We start from the raw sequence: 21,859 nt of genomic DNA, 5'->3' as shown, positions 1-21,859 counted from the left end.
CTACATGATAAAATACTTCTATCAGGAGCTCCTGATCATTGCATCCTTCCCCTTGCTCATTCTGTCCTAGAACACTCAATGCATGGCTGCAGGTACAGAAACAACCCTGCCGTGGTAACAGGGCTGATGCAAACAAACCTTTTTTCCTCTCCAGGAGGCACCTCTGCGTATCACATCTTGGAGAGGTTGATTGTTTCAGGCCTCTGCACTCTGCATGCAAATGATCCCTCTTTTCTCTTTTCAAATAGAAAGCAAGTCCTCTTCCTGTAGAAGCTACAGGTTTTTCCTGTCATGGGATTCCTCTACTGCCTTCACAAGTATTTTCTGAGGGACTCATGGGAATACCAGCACAAACCAGGGTGCTAGCAGCCTGGAAGCCCAAGGAAAAGCAGTAGTTAAGCACTCAAATAGGAGCTTTTTGGAGGGTGAGTTTTTTGTTTGTTGGTTTGGTTTTGTGTTTTGGCCAGGGTTGGGGAGGGAGCAGGAAAGGGTAGAATCAGTTTTTTGTTTGGGACTGGTATTTTTTGGGGGAGGGGATTTGTTTTTGGTTTTGGTTTTTTACCTTATGGAAAAATAAAACTTGATCCTAAGGACATGCATGTAATTAAATGGATCAGTTTATGAGCTATTTACCACCAGTGTTAAGGCTTGTGCAAGCAGCTGTGTAATGCAGAATTGATTTCTGTAAGGAGAGAGATGGTACCAATTTCTTCTTTCCACACATCATCTTTCTCTCTTCTCTCTGATTTGAAAAAAGCCTATAGAGTAAGGATCTATTTACTTTTAAGAAAAAAACCCTCCTATGAAATTTAGACAGCATTTCTGATATCAGTAACCCTTTGGTTGTAACTAAGTTTATTATTAGATTAGACTTCACTAAGTTTGATAGATTTAACCATTGACCTCCTAGGTAGTAAACATAAGCAAGAACATCTTCAGTCAGTGGTGATTGTTCTGAAGGTGTCCTAGTATGCTTAGTAGAAAAGCCATTTTAAGCATTGAATCAGCTTTATCACTTTTCTCAGAAATTTCTTTACCTCTTACAATAGTTTATTTATTTAGAGGCCAGAAATGTGCACACTGTGCTGGGTGAAACTATTTCACACAATGCTACAATGGTACAAAGATTAAAAATTCTGTTTTATTCTCTTTTCCTTTTCTGCTGATTCTAGACATTCAGGTAACTTTCATTGTAGTGCTTCTGAGCATTGAACACATTTGTTTAATTTATTTGTGGTTCTCAAATATGGGAGGATTTTTTTTATTAGGATCAAACTGGAAGGTGCAGTAAAGGTGGAAAATGGTGGTGAGACAGCTCTGAAGAGTGAGTTAGGAATCAGGCACAAGGGGAGGACAGGCCGTGAAATTGGAAACTATAGTTGGAAAAAAGTAAATAAATGAAAATTCTGAAGTCTATTGTTATTTAATGACACCCAAAACACCTGGAGAGCCCAAGATATTAATGCTATACAGGTCATGGCAAGTTCCCTGTTGCACATCAGGAAAACAAAGGTTTATTTTGTTCTTCACTAAAAGAATGGTTGGATTTGCCATTTGATCACCCAAACCATTATGATCCAGAAGTCCAAGTCCCTGTCTATAGGCAGTGAAGCTCCCATTAGTTTCTAATCCCCATGTGTGTGTAGACTGCTGATTGCCAAAGGACCTTGTAGCCACAAGGAGTTCATACAGAATAGAATGAGCAGTGGATAGTGTTAATAAGATCAATATTTAATTACTATACCGACATAGAAAAATGAACAAGAGTAAAAAATGTTATTGCCTTGTAATATGTAAAACCCACATGTATTATTTAAATGTAAATTTTAATGCTCTGTCAGAGATGGACTCCACTGTGGGTGGACAGGAGCTGCCATGATCCATGCTGGTGTCCAGCTTCCAGCTGGAGGAGTGCAGCTCTGGGTGTATCAGCTCTGGCCTTGGGCACACACCTGCAGGTAACCGGGGTAGCCTGAGGCACAGCCAGGAGGAAATCCTCTGTGCCCCCAGCAGACAGACAGACAGACCCACAGGGGCACTCAGTCCCTTCTCAGGGCGGCTGTCTGTCTCTGCCCGAGATGCGTGGGATGGTTCTGAGGCAGCCCGTGCTCCGAAGAATGAGTCTGGACTCTTCACTTTTCAGTCTTCAGGTTGTTTATTATTTCTTATCTACAAAATTTTCTTTCTGCCCAGCCGAGATCTGAACAGCAAGGCAGCCAAAGGCACTCTGACTGCCCCTGAGGTGGTGTCATCTTTATATACTACAAACTACATATATCATATTTACTTTTAATTCCCAATTCCCATCACCTGTGTTAGACAGTGCACTTTTACTCTAAACCAATCCCCAAGTGCCAACATCACAGCAGAAAATGGATGACAAGAAGAAGAAAGAAGGACGAGACACGCCCTGATTCCTCCATCTTGTCTCCATAGCCCCTATACCAAAAACCCCAAAATCTATATTTTCACCCTGTAAATACATCATTCCTGCACCATTCAAACTCGTGTGGCTCTCATGTCCTCATACACAGGTGGAAAATCTCTAGAAAGATCAAAGTCAAGCCGCCAGGCACTCCTGGCAACATTCCAGGACTTCCGAGCCCCCCAAGAGGGTTCTCAGCAACTCTGGACATCCGGAGGGATGTGTCCCTGACCCAGGCTCATCAGATTAGCCCAGGTGAATGAGAAGGAAAATTAGGATGGAGCTGACCAAGCTTCAGAGAGTCTGGCAGTAATTCAGGCACACTGAGGTGTAAAAGGTGTGATTCCCCTTTATTGTGTGGGGTTAACCACAGGGGCTGTGCAGGGATTGCCAGCTTGGAGTCTCCATGGCAGTAGAGTGCACAAAGCCTTAATTTTGCTTGTGCTGCAGCTTTCAAAATTATTTTCTTTTCTTCTCAGTGGAATTAGACAAGTTCTGTAATATCCAGTCCTGTTGATCATCACTCTCAGCAAAAAAATCCATCTCTATTTTTAGCTGGGCTTGTACATTTCATATGATAGTGCTTTGGGATGCTCATCTCCCTAGGAAGATGATGCAAAAAAAGATTATTCCTTTCCCTCAGAAATGTTTCATCTAAATAAAGTATTACTATCGTAAGCTTTTGCTTTAGGGGATGAACCAAATCTGTATCTCTGATTTTCAGTATTTCCATCAGGATACTTTTAGCTGATTTAAAAAACATAGCACAGAGACTTTCTAAGTTAATATTAATTCTCCTAAGGACGTGAAACTACATGTGCTGGCTGATCCACTCAGAGATCAGTAACTCCTTCAGCTCAGCTAACAGCTTTCCTGAAAAGAAAAGCAGATCATTAAAGAGAAAACAAATTTGAAAATCACATTGTTTCAACAGCCTCCTCAAGGGGATGGTTGTCTTTTGGGATGGACAGGAGTGTTGGGAGGAATGTCAGGATGAGAGATTGAAAGCAGATGCAGAGGGGAAGAGAAGTGCTGAATTGCTGACACTCCTAGAGTGAGCAAAGAAGTGGAGTCACTCTCTCAGTAATTCCTGCCATCCCCAACCTGTCCTGCACTGCAGCGTGCCCTGCCTGCCTGCCCATACCACGGGACACAACTCAGGCTCTTCCACCTCGCTCTGCCTGATCAGGAAAAGATTTTGCCTGTGCTCTTCTCCTATTGTCCTGATTAACAAGAAAAGAGATAGATAGATAGATAGATAGATAGATAGATAGATAGATAGATAGATAGATAGATAGATAGATAGAAATTCGTAGTGCATATACTCACCTGTTGGTTTTGACTAAAAAAATAATCCATGTTGATGGACCACCAGGAGTGAAGGATGAACACTGGCCATTAAACATGAGACTGGCCATAAAGTAAAAGATGTCATATAGGAAATGAAGTGATATTTCAGAATTCAGTGAATTCAGATTGCTTAGAACTCCTTTTTTCTTTTTCATAACATTAAAATAAACAGGTTATTTGCTCCTCCTTTCAGTTTAATTTGGCTATCTTCGGAAGTGTCCTAATACTTCAATACTTCAATACTTCACAGACTTACTTTATACCCACAGATGCTGGCATGAAGTTTAGAAAAGTAACACACAAATAAAGTATGTTAAAATAAAAACAAGAAAATTAAGCTACATGGTGTGGAAAAGATAAATTTGGGTAAGCATTGCATGGACAACCTTGAAATATAGAATATTTCCTCAAATAACCCAAGCACACTGTAATGCATGAATCTATTCTATGTACTTTTATATTGCTGTCACATCCACAAGGACTATATGTAAAATTTGCCATAATAAAAAATTACTCAATAATCTGTGGAGTTTATTCATTTGAAACTAAGGTATTGCTTAGGAACAAATTACACTGATAGCTGTTGTAGTTCTTCAGAGTTTTTCTTAAGAATGCTTAGAAAGTAATGGTCCCTGGATAACGATAAAAAGTTGATTATTTAAGGTGGTCTAGTACAGAGAAGATCAAGAAAATATTACTTCAAAGTAAGCAAAGGCTTATTAATATTAATATAAATATTAACTGCACAATAAGCACCACACAAAGAGATCTAGTGAACTAAAAAGCATAAAGAAATGGATTCTAAAAGAGATTGCAACTTTAAACAAAATGCCAATTAACACTGGGCAACGGAGGTGAACTGGGCATTTTGCAAGGCAGAATAACTATGCTCATTAAACCACATAAATAAAATTAAATTTTTATTTGAATAATTTGCAAGAATATCAGCACCTATACATTTGAAATGAAATTAAAGAAAAGCTACAGAGAAGATGTACCAAAAAAAACCTGATTAAAAACCAAATGTGCCACATGAAAAGGGAAAAGTAATTCTTACAGGAGTCCTGAAGAGACCAAAATAGGTCATCTGAATATAGATAAATAGAGAGAAAGGCACACTCACCACTGCCAAGGAAAAGGTATGTGATATCAAATACTGAGAGCAGGAATAGCCAGGGAAGAGTATGTTTTATAGTTATGGAGAAGTTTTACTGAGTTCTATCTATGTTGTAGCCCATAAATGCAGTGACAGCAGGAGAAAATGCGTATAAATAATTGGGTTTTTTTCCTTGAGTAAGTGTAATGATAAATACTGTGCAAAGACAGTGATTCTAAATGTGTTGGTTTTGGCTGGGTTGGAGTTAATTTTCTTTGCAGTGGTTTGTATGGGGCTATGTTTAGCATTTGTGCTGAGCACCAGGTTGATAATATAGTGATGATTCTGTTGTTGCTGAGCAGGGCTCACACAGAGCCAAGGCCTTTTGTGCTTTTCATGCTGCCACAACGGGTGAGGAGTTGGGGATGCCTGGGAGATTGTAACAAGATACAGCCAGGACAGGTAATGCCAGCTGCCCAAAGGGATGTTCCAGACCTTATCATTTGATGCTCAGAATGTAAAGCTGGGGGAGGAAGAAGGAAGGGCAAGGCATTTGAAGTGATGGCATTTATCTTCTCAAATAAGCATTTCAGTGATCAGTGCTCTCCCAGAGATGGCTGAACACCTCCCTGCCCATGGGAAGGGTCAATTAATTCTTTGGTTTGGTTTGGTTTTCTTGTGTGTGAATGCAGCTTTTGCTTTCCCTATTAAACTGTCAACCCATGAGTTTTCTTGCTTTTACTCTTTTGATTCTCTCCCCAGTCCCGCTGGTGGAGGAATGAGCGAGCGCCTGCATTGCTCTTGCTTGCTTCCACGACAACTGGAAGAGTTTCATCTGTCCTACAAGCATCATCAATGTTGATATTCAAGGATAAATATGTATTTCCTATATCTGTAGAACAAATAATTTTACATTAATAGGTATAAACAGATGTAAACACTGTCTGGCTATCTGTAAATGAAAATACATATCAGGGTGGTGGCCAAGCATAATCTGTATTAAATAACATACATACAAAAGGTCTACAGAGAGAGAAAAGTCCCCATTGTCATCTCTCCTGAGAAAGAGAATTTTTGAGAAAAGGTGGTGAAAAAGGACAAACAAAACCAACAAAATAGTGATGGCTCAAATGCAAAAATGTGCAAAATTACCAAGCAAAACCTTTTCACATTCAAGAAGCATTGTTTAGTAATAGGCACCCATTGGAAATAGGGAGAAGAGGGTGAGGATTAAACAAGTTGAGAAATAGCTGACCAGTGAAAAACCCACAAACCTGTGCACTGCACACAGGTATAATTCCCACAGGATAACTCCTGCCAAGAAAGATGGTATATAGACACTGAATGGGATAGCATTTATTTGACAATCCTTCCAGAACAAAGTAAAAATACCTCAAATATATATGCATAGTAAATTTAAATAATATTTTAGAAAAAGTAAAAGTAGGTGTGTACATGCAAAGCTTGAAGCCTTTTAAGAGTCACTTCAGCAGAATGGACTCGTGCAGCCAACAGACAAACCAGCAAAGAATAACACCTCCAGACCGCTTTTTGTGTTCAAAAAGTAATAAATTGTGATGAAGGAAATTAAAAAAGTAATGCTTTATTATGTTTCAATTAAGAATAGGACCATGACAATTATCCAACACTTAAGACATCTTTAAAAGCACAGACATAATGCAGATTTTTTTCATGGGTACCTCAGTAAGAGACAAAAATCAGTTCCTTCATTAGCTCGTCAGTCCCATAAACACAACAAAGCCATGCGATTATTAAGTCAGAGCTGTGGGACACGCAAGGCTTCCTTACAAGGCACCAAAAACAAAAGTCTCACTCAAAGGGGGAAAAAAAGAAAAATTGCAGCAAATTACCCAGTCTTCGGCAGAAAAGGGTTCATTTACCGTAGAAGCGGTACCGCAGCGCCCACTCTCTCCCCTGCCTGGCCGGGCCCTTTTTCGGGCACGGCTCGCTGGCGGCGGCGCAGCGCGGGCGGGACGCGGCTCTGCCGCCATTGGCCGGGCTGAGCTGCAGTCCCGCGGCCGGCGGGGCCCCGCTCCGTACCGGCACCGAGAGCCCTCGGGCGGAGCGCGGCGGGCACGGGGAGAGCCCGGCAGGGATCCGCCCCGGGCCCCGCCGGGTTCGGGCTCCGGGGGCGGGGCCGGGCCCGAGCCGGGAGCGATGGCGGCAAAGGCCCGGCCCGCGGGGGGAGGGGCGCGCACGGAGCCCGGCCCGGCTCGGCCCCTCTGCAGTCCTCAACCAGGTCGGACCGCCGCCCATATAGAGCCGCGCGGGGCCGTCCCCAGCTCATTGCTTTCGCTGTTGTGAGCGTGTGACCATGTCTGGTCGAGGCAAGGGCGGCAAGGGGCTCGGCAAGGGCGGCGCTAAGCGCCACCGCAAGGTGCTGCGCGACAACATCCAGGGCATCACCAAGCCGGCCATCCGCCGCCTGGCTCGGCGCGGCGGCGTCAAGCGCATCTCGGGGCTCATCTACGAGGAGACGCGCGGTGTGCTCAAGGTGTTCCTGGAGAACGTCATCCGCGACGCCGTCACCTACACGGAGCACGCCAAGAGGAAGACGGTCACGGCCATGGACGTGGTCTACGCTCTCAAGCGCCAGGGTCGCACTCTCTACGGCTTCGGCGGCTAAACTCGCTTCCTGTAATAGCTTAGCGCTTCTACAACACAAAGGCTCTTTTCAGAGCCACCCACAAATCTCAGAAAAAGAGCTTTAAATCGCTTCTTCAATAGCGTTACGTTAGTTGTGGGGTTGGAGGGAACGGGGGAATGGGGTTTTGTTTTTCTCGGCTTCTCCACTTCCCACAATTGCTTAGCTTACTTTTCTGCTGTCTTGGGGGCAAAGTCTCGTAGTCGAGTAGGCGGGAATATCCTGATCGTTACTCGGGGAACGAAACGAGCGCCCAATGGGTCTTAGTACTTGGCTGAGGGCGCTCACTGCTGTAAGAAAATAACCTTCTGCAACTTGCATCCTTTTATTTCCCCCATTCTCTTACACGCCGACCACCACCCGCTCAACCCGCTCCCTCTTTCCAAAGGACAAGGGAAGCGACACACAGCCGAGAAAAAACAAAGTCGGGGGAAGGTCGGGGCCGGCCGCTGTTCCCATAGCCGCTGGCGCGGCACCGCTTTTATCGCCACCGCCTGCAAGGGCAAGGGAGGGAGCTCCTGAAATGGCGGCGCTCCTCTCTCTGCCATTCGGTGGGCGGGACGGAGCGGGAAGAAGAAACAGCCAAGAGCACCCCTTAGCGCCCTCCGGACTGCGCACCAAAGACGGGGCTGCGAGCCCCGTGCTCTAAAGCCCCCCCGCCCCGCTCCTGAGGCTGCCCCTTCTCTGGGCACCGCTCTCGCCTACACCCAGCACAGCACAGCCCCTCACAGCCCTCTCAGCCCCGCCGGCTTTAGACGGTCAACCCCACCATGACCGAAACACACGGGGCACAAGGGGAGGGCAGGGATGGACACTACGGAATGCTCCCACTCCCCCAGTTACCCCTTAATTGCCACTACACCCTGAGCAATAAAAAGCGCTTGGCACGGGCTGCCCCTGCCTGCACCGTAACACAGAGACAACAGCTCTCTCCAGTGGCCTTGTGGTGGCTCTTAAAAGAGCCTTTCGGTTTGAGGGAGAAGGGCAGGGAGCTCAGGCGCGCTCTCCGCGGATGCGGCGGGCCAGCTGGATGTCCTTGGGCATGATGGTGACGCGCTTGGCGTGGATGGCGCACAGGTTGGTGTCCTCGAAGAGACCCACCAGGTAGGCCTCGCTGGCCTCCTGCAGCGCCATGACGGCCGAGCTCTGGAAGCGCAGGTCGGTCTTGAAGTCCTGCGCGATCTCGCGCACCAGCCGCTGGAAGGGCAGCTTGCGGATCAGCAGCTCCGTGGACTTCTGGTAGCGCCGGATCTCGCGCAGCGCCACCGTGCCGGGCCGGTAGCGGTGCGGCTTCTTGACGCCGCCCGTGGCCGGCGCGCTCTTGCGGGCAGCCTTGGTGGCCAGCTGCTTGCGGGGCGCCTTGCCGCCCGTCGACTTCCGCGCCGTCTGCTTCGTGCGCGCCATCGCAGCAACGCTCAGAGATCAATCTGAAACGGTCACAAATCGCTCTCCTGTCTCTTTTATAGTGCACGACGGCCCCGCCTCCCCGCCTTGATTGGTCAAATAGCGGGGAATTTAATTGGGTTACAACAGAAGCCGCTCCGAGCCTCAGAAGTTCCTAACAAATCTTCTATTGTTTCCTTTTTGCTAGAAAAGCATTAACATCTATCGATGTTATACTTGCTTTATGTCTATTTCTAATATTTTTCCCGAAATTTTTTTCCGAATAGTACTTACGGCTTTGCGTTTTATAAAATGTAGGTATTTGTAAAGCTTTACCTGAAGAGAACTACAATCCCCCCAAACCACACACCAAACAAAACAAACTTATAAGCAAGTAAACGAAACAGAAAAAACCTCCCAAAACAAAAATTAAAAAACCCAAGCAAACAAACAAATAAATAAAAAATAATCAGAACGAAAAAAAATCCACCAGGAGAGTATTAGATTCAGAATACATGCAAAGCACCTGATACCTTTGTTACTACTTGCAAAGGAATATGGGATGACAAAATGTAAGCAATCAGTTTAAATAGAGAATAAAATATGAGTAAGGAAACCTGATCACAAACAAGGTTTTGGCAATTGTTGGGAAAGAGGTATTTTATCTTTACCCACTTGAGGTGGCAGAATAATTTAATTAATTAAAGGAAGTGGTTAAAAAGCACCATGCCGTCTCGGAAGAAAGGGAAGACTACGGAAAAAGGCAGTTTTGGGTTTGGTATTTGAGAGCAAGGCTCAGCACAGGAAGGGGTTAACGCGGGATTTTCAAACCTTCCCCCTGAGCGCGGCTGTTTCCATCGCCCAATCAACAGGCAGCGCTCGTATATAAATACGAGCTGGGAGCGCTCTTTCATGCATTGTTCGATTATCTGCCGCTCTTGCTGCACAGTGTCGAGTCGGTAGCGATGGCGCGCACGAAGCAGACGGCGCGGAAGTCGACGGGCGGCAAGGCGCCCCGCAAGCAGCTGGCCACCAAGGCTGCCCGCAAGAGCGCGCCGGCCACGGGCGGCGTCAAGAAGCCGCACCGCTACCGGCCCGGCACGGTGGCGCTGCGCGAGATCCGGCGCTACCAGAAGTCCACGGAGCTGCTGATCCGCAAGCTGCCCTTCCAGCGGCTGGTGCGCGAGATCGCGCAGGACTTCAAGACCGACCTGCGCTTCCAGAGCTCGGCCGTCATGGCGCTGCAGGAGGCCAGCGAGGCCTACCTGGTGGGTCTCTTCGAGGACACCAACCTGTGCGCCATCCACGCCAAGCGCGTCACCATCATGCCCAAGGACATCCAGCTGGCCCGCCGCATCCGCGGAGAGCGCGCCTGAGCTCCCTGCCCTTCTCCCTCAAACCGAAAGGCTCTTTTAAGAGCCACCACAAGGTCACTGGAGAGAGCTGTTGTCTCTGTGTTACGGTGCAGGCAGGGGCAGCCCGTGCCAAGCGCTTTTTATTGCTCAGGGTGTAGTGGCAATTAAGGGGTAACTGGGGGAGTGGGAGCATTCCGTAGTGTCCATCCCTGCCCTCCCCTTGTGCCCCGTGTGTTTCGGTCATGGTGGGGTTGACCGTCTAAAGCCGGCGGGGCTGAGAGGGCTGTGAGGGGCTGTGCTGTGCTGGGTGTAGGCGAGAGCGGTGCCCAGAGAAGGGGCAGCCTCAGGAGCGGGGCGGGGGGGCTTTAGAGCACGGGGCTCGCAGCCCCGTCTTTGGTGCGCAGTCCGGAGGGCGCTAAGGGGTGCTCTTGGCTGTTTCTTCTTCCCGCTCCGTCCCGCCCACCGAATGGCAGAGAGAGGAGCGCCGCCATTTCAGGAGCTCCCTCCCTTGCCCTTGCAGGCGGTGGCGATAAAAGCGGTGCCGCGCCAGCGGCTATGGGAACAGCGGCCGGCCCCGACCTTCCCCCGACTTTGTTTTTTCTCGGCTGTGTGTCGCTTCCCTTGTCCTTTGGAAAGAGGGAGCGGGTTGAGCGGGTGGTGGTCGGCGTGTAAGAGAATGGGGGAAATAAAAGGATGCAAGTTGCAGAAGGTTATTTTTCTATCAGTAGTGAGCGCCCTCAGTCAAGCACTAGACCCATTGGGCGCTCGTTTCGTTCCTCGAGTAACGATCAGGATATTCCCGCCTACTCGACTACGAGACTTTGCCCCCAAGACAGCAGAAAAGTAAGCTAAGCAATTGTAGGAATTGGAGAAGCCGAGAAAAACAAAACCCCATTCCCCCGTTCCCTCCAACCCCACAACTAACGTAACGCTATTGAAGAAGCGATTTAAAGCTCTTTTTCTGAGATTTGTGGGTGGCTCTGAAAAGAGCCTTTGTGTTGTAGAAGCGCTAGGCTATTACAGGAAGCGAGTTTAGCCGCCGAAGCCGTAGAGAGTACGACCCTGGCGCTTGAGGGCGTAGACCACATCCATGGCCGTGACCGTCTTCCTCTTGGCGTGCTCCGTGTAGGTGACGGCGTCGCGGATGACGTTCTCCAGGAACACCTTGAGCACACCGCGCGTCTCCTCGTAGATGAGCCCCGAGATGCGCTTGACGCCGCCGCGCCGAGCCAGGCGGCGGATGGCCGGCTTGGTGATGCCCTGGATGTTGTCGCGCAGCACCTTGCGGTGGCGCTTGGCGCCGCCCTTGCCGAGCCCCTTACCGCCCTTGCCCCGGCCAGACATGGTCACAAGCTCACAACAGCGAGAGCAATGAGCTGGGGAAGGCCCCGCGCGGCTCTATATGGGCGGCGGTCCGACCTGGTTGAGGACTGCAGAGAGGGAGGCGTGGTCTGCTGCCCAGTCCCCGCCCCACGCCTCTCTTCTCCCCCCTCCCCGCGCGGCTCCGCTCGGGCCCGCCGCGCGACGCGGCCGCAGCGCTTTGGGGGCCGCGTCCCTCGGCTGCGCGCGGCTCCGCCTCTCCTGAGCGGGCCCGGCCTCGTCCCGTGCTTTCAGCAGCCCGGGAATCACGGAATACTCTGAGAGGGGAAGGGACCCACAAAGATCATCCAGCCCGACTCTTAAGCCGGTGGCTCATACAGGGATTGAACGTACAATATTCCCCTTTTTAGCACGGAGTTCTAACGAGCCGAGTCAATGTCGGGCCGCACTTCATTGTCTCTGCCCACCGGCAGCCCCCGCGTCCCTCTGCTGCTCTCCCGTCCCGCCGCGCTGCCCCCTGAGCTGCTGGCAGTTCCACGGCACCTCTGCCTCTCCCTCAGCAGCAGGAGCGGGGCCTGCCACCCCCGGCCCGCATTTCGGGCTGCGGCGCCCCTTCCCCGTCCGTCCCCGCGGGTCTGCGGCAAAATCCGACCAATGCGGGGCCTCGCCCGGCGCTCCCGCCTCCCCCCGCCGCTCCTCCGCCTCCCGCTCGCGGGGAGCCCCACGGAGCCGCCTTCCCGGGCCGCGCTGTCTTTGTTCGGCTCGGCCATGGCGGCTTCCCGGTTGTTTTGTCTCCCCGGACACTCCCACAGCCGCCCCCTGCTCCGTGCGGGGCTGGGCGCGGAGCCACCGCCAGTCGGTGCGAGGGGAGCCGGGAGCGAGCCCCTGGCCGGCCTCGGGAGGAAGGGTCAGCGAGGGACTGCAGCGGGAGCGTTTAGAGCAGGGACTCCCCGGAGGCAGCTCGGAGGGGCTGTTTGAGGGAGGGACCGTCCTTCCTGCCCGGCCCAGCCCCCGCAGCGCTGGCCGCAGGCTCCGCGCTCGCCCCCGGCAGCCGCTGGCCTCGGGAAGGAGCATTCTCTGCCGTACACCGAGACCTCGCAAGCGAAAGAGAGCATTACGGACATCACAAACAACTGTCTGTATGACATCTGCAGGATGAACACTAGCCAAGCAATTTTAATTTCAATGTGGAATCCGGATTTTTTTTCCCATGTGTTTCACGCTTTTGCAGAAAACAGGTCATACATGCTGCTGACTGTATGTTGGACTGTATTTGTGAAGTGAATGAATAAATACCGAGAGAGTTATGAGACTGTATTTCTAAATTAAATCTTAAGATTTAAAATATTACAGTCATGAGACTGTATTTCTAAATTAAGTCTGTAAAGATTTTAAATATTACTCGCACAGAACTGATATGCCCAAGGTGCTTGCCAATTCTTACATCTTTAGTATTTTATGTCCTTTAAACATGCCTACTGCTATAAAAATTTTCATATCTTTAGAAATGGTGCAGTTATTTATTTACGTTTATTCCTTAACATAATGTAGAGAACCTCAGCAACGTCTCCAAAATATTTCTGGGAATCAAATATTCCCTAAATTCAGGGGGAAATGCAATTGAGATAGTCATGCATTCAGTTACAGGTGACAAAAAGGTACAAATCTTTTTATAAGTATCACCATGAGTTCCTTTTTCTTTCAAATTTAAAGATTTGCTACTGATATATACAGTATAAGGAGGAAAATATATCTTTAATTGGGATTAGGTTTGCTTTTTTGGCTCAACAGAATGAAGTTAGACCCTTTATAGACTAACTGGGAGATTTGTCAGTAGTGGCCCTGCCAGGCTGGTGCCCAACATTCCCGTTTGGCTCCACAAAGTCTGCGTTGTTCTTTATATCTGAAAATCTGTGCCTAGCTATGTTTCCTGAGGCAATTAGAAACAGCTTTCTGACTACTTAAGAAACCTGAAAGAAATTATGCAAAATCTTTTGGTATGTCAAAATAATAATTTATTCCTAAAGCTTCCTAAATGCAGAGTAAGGATCCCAGCATAACTTTTCCTTCCAGCAATATAACCATTGCAAGACTTGGAAAATCCCCTTTCATCTCTGCCAGAGATGGGTGGTGGAGAGGCTGAGACCAGCAGTCTAAAGTAAATAAAACAGCTGCAAACCCCTTTCCTCAGTAAGTGTAGCACATTAGATACAATTTAACACCATACCTTCTGGAAGGCTGCCTTGCCTATGCGTTGCTGCAAGTGTGCACAGACTCATTTCACAGGTGTGTCTGTTAGGGATATATTCAGTTCTTTTATGGATCAGAGCATTTTCTCAGGCAAAAATAATTTTGAAAGAGAAAAAAGACATTTTTGCTGCTCGATAAAATTTCTAATAAAGTTATTTCTACTGTTTATTTGAGATAATTTTTTTTAAAATCAAAGTTTAGTGTCCAATCCGCATGTTATAGATACAATATTTTCCTCATGAATTTGGGCACATGGCACCAGGGGTTAAATGAGAAGGGAAACCTTTGCAAAACTCAGCCTGGTTAAAAAAAAATTAAAAATCTTTAGCTTTTCAAGTGTGCATTAATTAGGACAGTTGCCCTAGCTCCTCATTAAAATATAATGAGGAAATTGCATTTGTTTATTACAATAAGGCAACATCTCACCATGACTGCACAAGAGGGTACATAGTTATTAAAAAAAGTCATTGCATCAGTGGATTATAACCAACTTCAAAGCTGCTAATAATTTTCTAGAGAGCTTTAGTGGCAATTTAATTCCATATCTGTATCTGCTGCAACTGCCATAATAGGTGCAATAATATGCACCCTAAAGAAATGTAAGAGCTGCTTAATAGGTACCTTTTTCCTAGCATTGCAAGCAATATAGATGAAAAGGGCTAGAAAAGCTCTTTGAATATTTCACCATGCAGTTTTAAGTCTTTTGATCCAGACTGACATCACTGAGTTATCCCCAAACATAACTGTGATCCATAGCATTTAAGTAACCTTGGTTGGGCTTCAGATTTTTATTTTTTTACCAGGCTCTTTAGAATGTGAAGGTGCATTGCAACCCAATGATGCAGCTAAGGTACCATGTGATACGGATGTCCTCTTTCCTACTGCTTATTGCATATGCAAATGAGATAAATTCATTTATTTAAACTTGCTTAGCTGCATTCCTTCATCCACTGGAATTTGCCTGAAAGCTGTCTTTAACACTAAGAGATTTTCCAGCCCTCCTACCATTTAACCCATCTGATTTACTGGATTTTTACACTGGAGACCTCATCACTGGTGGAGCCGCTGCTGGCAAAGACAAACCCAGGGAGTGTTCAGGGGTGGATCTGAGCATCACAGAGGATAAAACTCCAGGTACTGAGCTGAGAAGACAAATGAGTGTAAATAAGTGTTTGGAATGAAATTCTGAAGCAAATAATGAATTCCTGGTCAGACAACAGGAAGAATTTGGAGGGATACACTGGGCTTAGCTCCACACTGAGAGGATGGGGCCCTCTCTTGTGCTGCCAGCTCTGACCTCCACATACAGGAGTTTGTCCACAGAGAAAGCCAATTCATATCTCTACCCTACAGCCTTTTTTTTCCCTGTAATCCCAGTGCTTTGACTTAGAGATACACACTTGAGGCCCAAAAGCCCAGCCTAACGAGGGCTGCAACAAAAGCAGCCCGAACTGAAGGTGGAGGCAGGTGATTCTCCTGTTCTACTCAGCTCTCCTGAGCCCCCACCTGGAGTGCTGCATGCAGCTCTGTGATCCTCTGGCAGAAGAAAAGATAGGAATTTGTCAGAGCATGTCCAGAGAGGGCCACAGAAATTATCAGAGGGCTAAGTCATGTCTCCCATGAAGAAAAGCTGAGAGCTGTGGTTGTCTGGCCAGGGGAAAATCAGGTTCTGAGGAAACCCTATACCAGTCTTTCAATACAGAAAGGCTTCTTTTCAGGCCTGTAGGGACAGGAAGAATGACAATGATTTTAAACTGAAAGAGGCCACATTTAGAGTGCACATAAGTAAGGATTTTTTGCAAGGAGGCTTGTGGGACACTGAACAAGGCTGTCCAAGGAAAATGGGGATGCCCTGTCCCTAGAGGATGCCATCCCCAGAGTCAGGCAGGATGGGGCTTTGAATAGCCTGGGCTGGTGAAAGGTGACCCTGCCCACGAGCAGGGGTTTGGATGAGATAACCTTTAATGGTCCCTTCCAACCCAAACCATTCTGGGATTGGAATTTTCTGACAAACGTGTGTGCAGAAGTCTCCTCTGGAAACTAAGTGTAGAAGGCTCATGCGTGTTAAAATGAAATTTTAATTACCATTGCAGTTTTTAAAGAAGAGAAGTGTAAGGGCCAGGAGATATTTAGCTGTAGCAAATGATCAATAAAACAGCATACTAAAACCACTTGAACCCTAAACATGTCCACTTAAAAACAAAATCTTTAGACACAGATACCATCTGTGGATACCAGATTAGTCTGGTGCTCCAGCAGCTCTCTTTATGTTTCTCTCCACGAATGATCCCTGATGCCCTGCTTTGGCCATGGAACAATGCTGCCTAAAAAACCTCTCAGCTGCAGCTTGGGGACAACGAGGAGGCACAGTGGGAGAATCGCCTTCCCCCAAGCCCAGTGCACTCCTCCTCCTCCTCTCCAGGGGATGGAAGTAGCAGAGGTGCAGCAAAGATGAGAGCAATCACCTCAGTGCAGTGTGCTACAGACCATCAGATGAGGCTTCTGGGAATGTCCTGGCAAGAAGAATCAGCCATACGGTTTTCCTCATAATTTATAATAATGAATATGAAGAGATTTAAGATTGTGCTCTGGGGTGATATTTGTGCCAACAATATAGAAAACTCAATATTGCCCACTGTTAATTGATGCAACAAGAGTAGCAGCAATAAACAGTGAAAGAATTTATGAGTGGAAAGTTTGAAAATGCCCCTTAAAATGGAAGTATACTACCATTATAAGGTTCTCCTGAATGGAAGTGTTACACTGTTTCTTTAGAGGGCAGGTCTGACAAGGTAGAGGTGTAGATCAAATACCATTTTTGCTAAGGCATTCCTCATTTTATATTATAGACATTTAACATATATGTTACAATATAATACATATATTTAACATATATGTAATATATTTATAGATAGGAATTACATTTAACACATAGGGAACTTAGCATCTTTTAAAGAACAAAGGCCTTCAAAGGGAATGAAGAAAGCCTTTTTTCATGGTTAGATGTAGCTATATCTGGGCTTTACGACAGTCTATTTATCTTCATGCTGCACAGCATTTGCCACTCCCACCCGTGCTGTAGTCACCATGCTGCGTTCTACACCCTAGTAAGCTGTGGAACCGTGAAAGGTGAGCAGAATCCTGAAGTTCTTTACTGAATGTAACAATAAACAAATGAAACAATTACAAAATATTAACATTGATTTAGAAACGTGGGTTAGAAAGCGAACGTATCAGCCCTCTTCTGTAGAAACAAATTTTTAAAAAGACTGAAAACAAGTTTGAGTTAAATTGAGTACTATTGAAGACTCAGCGCCAGAGCACCTTTTTAAAGAAAGCAAAACAACTCTTTTCTGACTACGTGGGTGGCTCTGAAAAGAGCCTTTTGTTTAAAATGTTATGTCGTGCAAAGTCTGAGTGGCTTTGCTCGCCAAATTTACTTGCTCTTGGCTTTGTGACTCTCCGTCTTCTTGGGCAGCAGCACGGCCTGGATGTTGGGCAGCACGCCGCCCTGCGCGATCGTCACCTTGCCCAGCAGCTTGTTGAGCTCCTCGTCGTTGCGGATGGCGAGCTGCAGGTGGCGGGGGATGATGCGCGTCTTCTTGTTGTCGCGGGCCGCGTTGCCCGCCAGCTCCAGGATCTCGGCCGTCAGGTACTCCAGCACGGCCGCCATGTAGACGGGAGCTCCAGCGCCCACCCGCTCCGCGTAGTTACCTTTCCGGAGAAGCCGATGGACACGGCCGACAGGGAACTGCAGCCCAGCCCGCGACGAGCGCGACTTGGCCTTGGCTCGGACCTTACCCCCCTGTTTTCCGCGGCCGGACATGGTGGCTGGAAGGGCTGACGGAGCGAGGCCGGGTAAGGAGTGAACCGGAACAATCCTCCTGACGCAACCGGCGCGGCCCTTTTATCCTCTCCCTGGGCGGGACGCGATCGCGGCCATTGGCTGTAACCGGGCTCTGCCGAAAGAACCAATCAGCGGACGGATCCTGTTGAGACCAATCGCCGGCAGGGACACGCTCGGCACGGTAAGGGCCAATCGCATTGCGCAGTGCTGATACCGGATATTTGCATACACGTCTGTATAAATAGCGGGCGCTGCGGCCATTTTGTATGCTGAGCTTCCTCTGAGTAGAGCAGCGCTGCCAAAATGCCCGAGCCGGCCAAGTCCGCCCCCGCGCCCAAGAAGGGCTCCAAGAAAGCCGTCACCAAGACGCAGAAGAAGGGCGACAAGAAGCGTAAGAAGAGCCGCAAGGAGAGCTACTCCATCTACGTGTACAAGGTGCTGAAGCAGGTGCACCCCGACACGGGCATCTCGTCCAAGGCCATGGGCATCATGAACTCCTTCGTCAACGACATCTTCGAGCGCATCGCGGGCGAGGCCTCGCGCCTGGCGCACTACAACAAGCGCTCCACCATCACCTCGCGGGAGATCCAGACGGCCGTGCGCCTGCTGCTGCCCGGCGAGCTGGCCAAGCACGCCGTGTCCGAGGGCACCAAGGCTGTCACCAAGTACACCAGCTCCAAGTAGGGCGCCTCGGACCGTCACTCTCAACCCAAAGGCTCTTTTAAGAGCCACCCACATACTCCATAAAAGAGCTTTAATACACTAGTGCCTCGATCTTAGTTGGTATAGAAATCTAACTAAAAAAAGTAGATAAAATTTTAAGCAAAAGTTTAGTCAGTAACTTAATCTTGCAATAGTAATTACGAAGTTCTTGAATATTTTTTCTAATTGGAAGTAATTTAAATGTACTCTTCTTAAATGTAAACCTTTAAACAGCTTTTCAATAAATGGAAACTATTTTTTTACAGTAAAAATAAGAGACAATACTTTATAATTTGTTGTATCCAAATTAAAGTTTCACAGTTAAATTAGCAAACATGCTTCACGAAGATAGAAACAATGTTTAATAACTGCTATGAAAAGGCGGAGGGACAAATACTCGATCGTCTTTACCTTTAGTATTGATGTTTCATAATTTTCTTAGGCTGAAACATTTTGCCTTGTGTATGAGACGACAAGGACTACAGGACTGGGGGAAGGGAGAGCAACCCTGAAACGGGGCATATGCTTTAGAGGGCTGAGATCTCCTTGAACGCGGGCCCCGGGAGCACGGGTGGGCTCTAGACAGGGAGGGGGGCACGGAGCGCTGCCCGCGCTTTCTCCCTTTTCCCCCCCATCCCCTCCCCCTTCTCCAGCAGCGCGGGCTTTTCCAAATTTCCCCGCGGCCCAATGAGCGGCTGCGGCTCCTCCCAGCAGCCAATCACAGGCGGCCCCGGTGTTGCGCCGAGCCGCGCGCAGCCGCTCCGCCCCCGCCCGCGGCGCTGCTGTCCGGCCCGGCCCGGCCCGGCCGAGCTGAGCCAAGCCGAGCCGAGCCGAGCCGAGCCGAGCCGAGCCGAGTCCCGCCGCCGGCCCGGCAGGGAGCGGGACAGGAACGCTGCCGGCTCCAACCCGCCTCCCGCCCCGACAGGCGCCTCCTCGGGAAAGTAGGTCGGTGAAATCACGCAGAAATCGAGACCTGCCCCAGGCCGGCGCTGGCAAGCGGAAAGGTCACTGCCACGGAAGCGGAGGAACCGTGCTGACAGCAGTTCCCTGCTGCGGTCACTAAGAGGTGTGGCGGTCGCATCCGTGCTGTTAGGAATCGCGCTGATTTAGAGCAACGAAAGGAACCTCCACGCCCCAGAAAGGTACCCGCCCTTAGCAGTCCCTTTAACATAAACACCCACTTGCGGTGCTCCGAAAAAAAAAAAAAAAAAAAGAAAAAGCAACCTTTAGAAAGCGTTTTCGCCGGGAATGTAAACTTTTATTTTTCCAAGTCTTAGTGTAAAACCAGGACCGGAAGTTTAGCGTCCCATCCACTCCACAGATGAACGTCCCACACGGATAGTGGCGAATAGTTGGCTCTGCTGCAGGCACGGAGCTCAGTGACGGAGTGTATCAGCCCTTTTGGGGACAATAGTGGGTGGCTCTTAAAAGAGCCGTTGGGTTTAAAAGTATTTCCACTTCAACACTTCATTTCTTCGGCGCTGCCTTCTTCGCCTTGGCCGCTTTCGGCTTGGCCGCCTTGGGCTTGGCTGCTTTGGGCTTCACCGCTTTCGCTTTAGCCGGGCTCTTGGCTGCTGCCGCCGCTTTTTTAGGCTTGGCAGCCTTTGTCGCCTTCTTGGGGCTCTTCGCTGCTTTCTTGGCCGCGGCGGCCGCCGGCTTCTTGGCTTTCTTGGGGCTCTTTTTCACCGCCGCCGCTTTCTTGGGCTTCTTGGCGGCGCTGGCGGGCTTTTTCGCCGCCGGCTTCTTGGGCTTGGCCGCAGCTGCTCTCTTCTTCGGGGCTTTCTCCTTCACTTCCCCGGGTTTCTTGCTGAGGCGGAAGGAGCCGGAGGCGCCGGTGCCCTTGGTCTGCACCAGGGTGCCCTTGCTGACGAGGCTCTTGAGCCCCAGCTTGATGCGGCTGTTGTTCTTCTCCACATCGTAGCCGCCGGCGGCCAGCGCCTTCTTGAGCGCGGCGAGCGAGAGCCCCTTGCGCTCCTTGGAGGCGGACACGGCCTTGGTGATCAGCTCGGTGACGCTGGGCCCCGCGGGCTTGCGGGCTTTGGAGCCGCTCGCCGCCTTCTTCGGCTTCTTGGCGGCGGCCTTGGCGGCGGGGGCCGCGACGGCGGGAGCGGCGGCGGGAGCGGTCTCCGACATCGCTGCAGAGACTTCTTCCTAATCAAAAGAAAGTAATTGGGCTACAGTAACCCCGATGCCTGAATTTATAGCGAAGCGGTGATCTGTGATTGGTGCTTTGCAGAGCCCGCCTAACTGTTAGCCAGGAAGAGCTTTTCCTCCTCCGAGTCTGTGTTTCTTCGGAGTTATAAATTCATATTTTTCGTAAAACGAGTGCTGCCAAATCACCCCAGTTTCTTCGGAGAGTGAAGAGAAGACGGTGGACTTTCATTCGGGCAAGTTTCTTGCCGTTTGGACCTCAGATGGGAGAGAAAAGCTGTTTTAAACCCCGCGTAGTGAAGCCAGAAAGACCCCGGGAACGGCAAACTTTTGTTTTTCCTTCTAAATTAAAATAAAACACGTAGATAAAAAGTCTCCCCCGTAATGCAGGCTTACTCTTTGGGGGGTTTTCTTCAGATTAGGGCAGAAACCGAGCGAGCAGCTTGAGTATTTTCGTCGTAAATTGATTTCAAAGACAAGGAAGTAACACAATTTCATGGCTAAGCTTTGAATATGGATAAAGATTCGGCTCTCTTAACCATATCTTTAACTATTAAGGATACGGTATTTCAACATATTTTCTTGTTTGGGGAAAGGAAGAGACCTTCAGAGGAATATATTTACTGTTGAAAAGTATTTGGAACTTGCCAGGGCTATGCGTTTTGTTGTTGGGGTTTTTTTTTTGTGTTGTTTTGTTTTGTTTTTTGTCTGGTGCTTTATAAGTGGATAGAAAGATTTTGATATTTTTACAAATAGTCTGTTAGTAAAATGAAGCTGTTAATGCCTAGTTGATGGCTAGAAATCCCAGAAAAACGGCTAGTTTACCATTTTCTCTGTTACAATAGTGGATGCTATTCTTTATGACTTACAAACATCTTGGAGAGGAAAAATGTCTAACAAGTATAGATACACTAATATGCATTATATGCTACTTAAACTATTGTGGAGCCAGATGAAGCATCAGTTATCACCCAATAAATTAAATACTGTGGAAATCTGGCCTTCATGAATCAAATGCTTCAGTTTCAGTATAACTTACAAATATTTGGACACTGCCTGTTGTGGTTTTGTGAGGGTTTTTTTGTTTGTTTTGTTGTTTTTTTTTTCTACATAGGTTTCATATTCCTACAATTCTTTTCTTTAAAGGAAAAGGAAAAATCTCACTATTGAGGTTTCCATCCCAAGCCTAAGAATACTGAAATAACCTTCAGACATTCCTCATAAATCAGAATCAGTTTTAATTATCATAATCCTTCTTAATTATCGAGTTTCATAAAATGACCATAGAAATTAATTAAAACTTTTAAGGATAGCA

The 21,859-nt window shown here is 48.1% G+C and overlaps 7 protein-coding genes across 7 annotated transcripts; 3 read left to right on the top strand and 4 right to left on the bottom strand.

Annotated features, from left to right (window-relative positions):
- Nucleotides 1-7,202: 7,202 nt before the first annotated feature.
- LOC136556960 (histone H4) lies at nt 7,203-7,568 on the top strand. Its single transcript, XM_066550413.1, has one exon. It carries the CDS (start codon nt 7,207-7,209, stop codon nt 7,516-7,518), a length of 312 nt encoding a protein of 103 aa, XP_066406510.1. The 5' UTR covers nt 7,203-7,206; the 3' UTR covers nt 7,519-7,568.
- Nucleotides 7,569-8,480: 912 nt separating this feature from the next.
- Nucleotides 8,481-8,940, bottom strand: LOC136556905 (histone H3). Its single transcript, XM_066550338.1, has one exon. The coding sequence runs from the start codon at nt 8,938-8,940 to the stop codon at nt 8,530-8,532; it is 411 nt and encodes a 136-aa protein (XP_066406435.1). The 3' UTR covers nt 8,481-8,529.
- A 944-nt stretch (nt 8,941-9,884) lies between these two features.
- LOC136556908 (histone H3) lies at nt 9,885-10,344 on the top strand. Its single transcript, XM_066550342.1, has one exon. It carries the CDS (start codon nt 9,885-9,887, stop codon nt 10,293-10,295), a length of 411 nt encoding a protein of 136 aa, XP_066406439.1. The 3' UTR covers nt 10,296-10,344.
- Nucleotides 10,345-11,208: 864 nt separating this feature from the next.
- LOC136556983 (histone H4) lies at nt 11,209-11,621 on the bottom strand. The gene has a single exon (XM_066550480.1). The coding sequence runs from the start codon at nt 11,616-11,618 to the stop codon at nt 11,307-11,309; it is 312 nt and encodes a 103-aa protein (XP_066406577.1). The 5' UTR covers nt 11,619-11,621; the 3' UTR covers nt 11,209-11,306.
- Nucleotides 11,622-15,902: 4,281 nt separating this feature from the next.
- On the bottom strand, nt 15,903-17,825 carry LOC136557012 (histone H2A.J). The gene has a single exon (XM_066550517.1). The coding sequence runs from the start codon at nt 17,668-17,670 to the stop codon at nt 17,281-17,283; it is 390 nt and encodes a 129-aa protein (XP_066406614.1). The 5' UTR covers nt 17,671-17,825; the 3' UTR covers nt 15,903-17,280.
- A 161-nt stretch (nt 17,826-17,986) lies between these two features.
- On the top strand, nt 17,987-18,648 carry LOC136556735 (histone H2B 1/2/3/4/6). Its single transcript, XM_066550106.1, has one exon. The coding sequence runs from the start codon at nt 17,995-17,997 to the stop codon at nt 18,373-18,375; it is 381 nt and encodes a 126-aa protein (XP_066406203.1). The 5' UTR covers nt 17,987-17,994; the 3' UTR covers nt 18,376-18,648.
- A 981-nt stretch (nt 18,649-19,629) lies between these two features.
- On the bottom strand, nt 19,630-20,572 carry LOC136556483 (histone H1.10). The gene has a single exon (XM_066549723.1). It carries the CDS (start codon nt 20,524-20,526, stop codon nt 19,861-19,863), a length of 666 nt encoding a protein of 221 aa, XP_066405820.1. The 5' UTR covers nt 20,527-20,572; the 3' UTR covers nt 19,630-19,860.
- Between the last annotated feature and the right edge of the window lie 1,287 nt (nt 20,573-21,859).

Source organism: Molothrus aeneus, chromosome 5 (assembly GCF_037042795.1).
Source record: "Molothrus aeneus isolate 106 chromosome 5, BPBGC_Maene_1.0, whole genome shotgun sequence".
NCBI lineage: Eukaryota > Metazoa > Chordata > Aves > Passeriformes > Icteridae > Molothrus > Molothrus aeneus.
The sequence above is the reverse complement of the archived record's forward strand: the minus strand, read 5'-3'. Positions and strand labels throughout refer to the sequence as shown.

Coding starts and splice junctions, on each gene's coding strand:
- LOC136556960 (XM_066550413.1), top strand. CDS start 7,207: ATGTCTGGTCGAGGCAAGGGCGGCAAGGGGCTCGGCAAGGGCGGCGCT.
- LOC136556735 (XM_066550106.1), top strand. CDS start 17,995: ATGCCCGAGCCGGCCAAGTCCGCCCCCGCGCCCAAGAAGGGCTCCAAG.
- LOC136556908 (XM_066550342.1), top strand. CDS start 9,885: ATGGCGCGCACGAAGCAGACGGCGCGGAAGTCGACGGGCGGCAAGGCG.
- LOC136556483 (XM_066549723.1), bottom strand. CDS start 20,526: ATGTCGGAGACCGCTCCCGCCGCCGCTCCCGCCGTCGCGGCCCCCGCC.
- LOC136557012 (XM_066550517.1), bottom strand. CDS start 17,670: ATGTCCGGCCGCGGAAAACAGGGGGGTAAGGTCCGAGCCAAGGCCAAG.
- LOC136556983 (XM_066550480.1), bottom strand. CDS start 11,618: ATGTCTGGCCGGGGCAAGGGCGGTAAGGGGCTCGGCAAGGGCGGCGCC.
- LOC136556905 (XM_066550338.1), bottom strand. CDS start 8,940: ATGGCGCGCACGAAGCAGACGGCGCGGAAGTCGACGGGCGGCAAGGCG.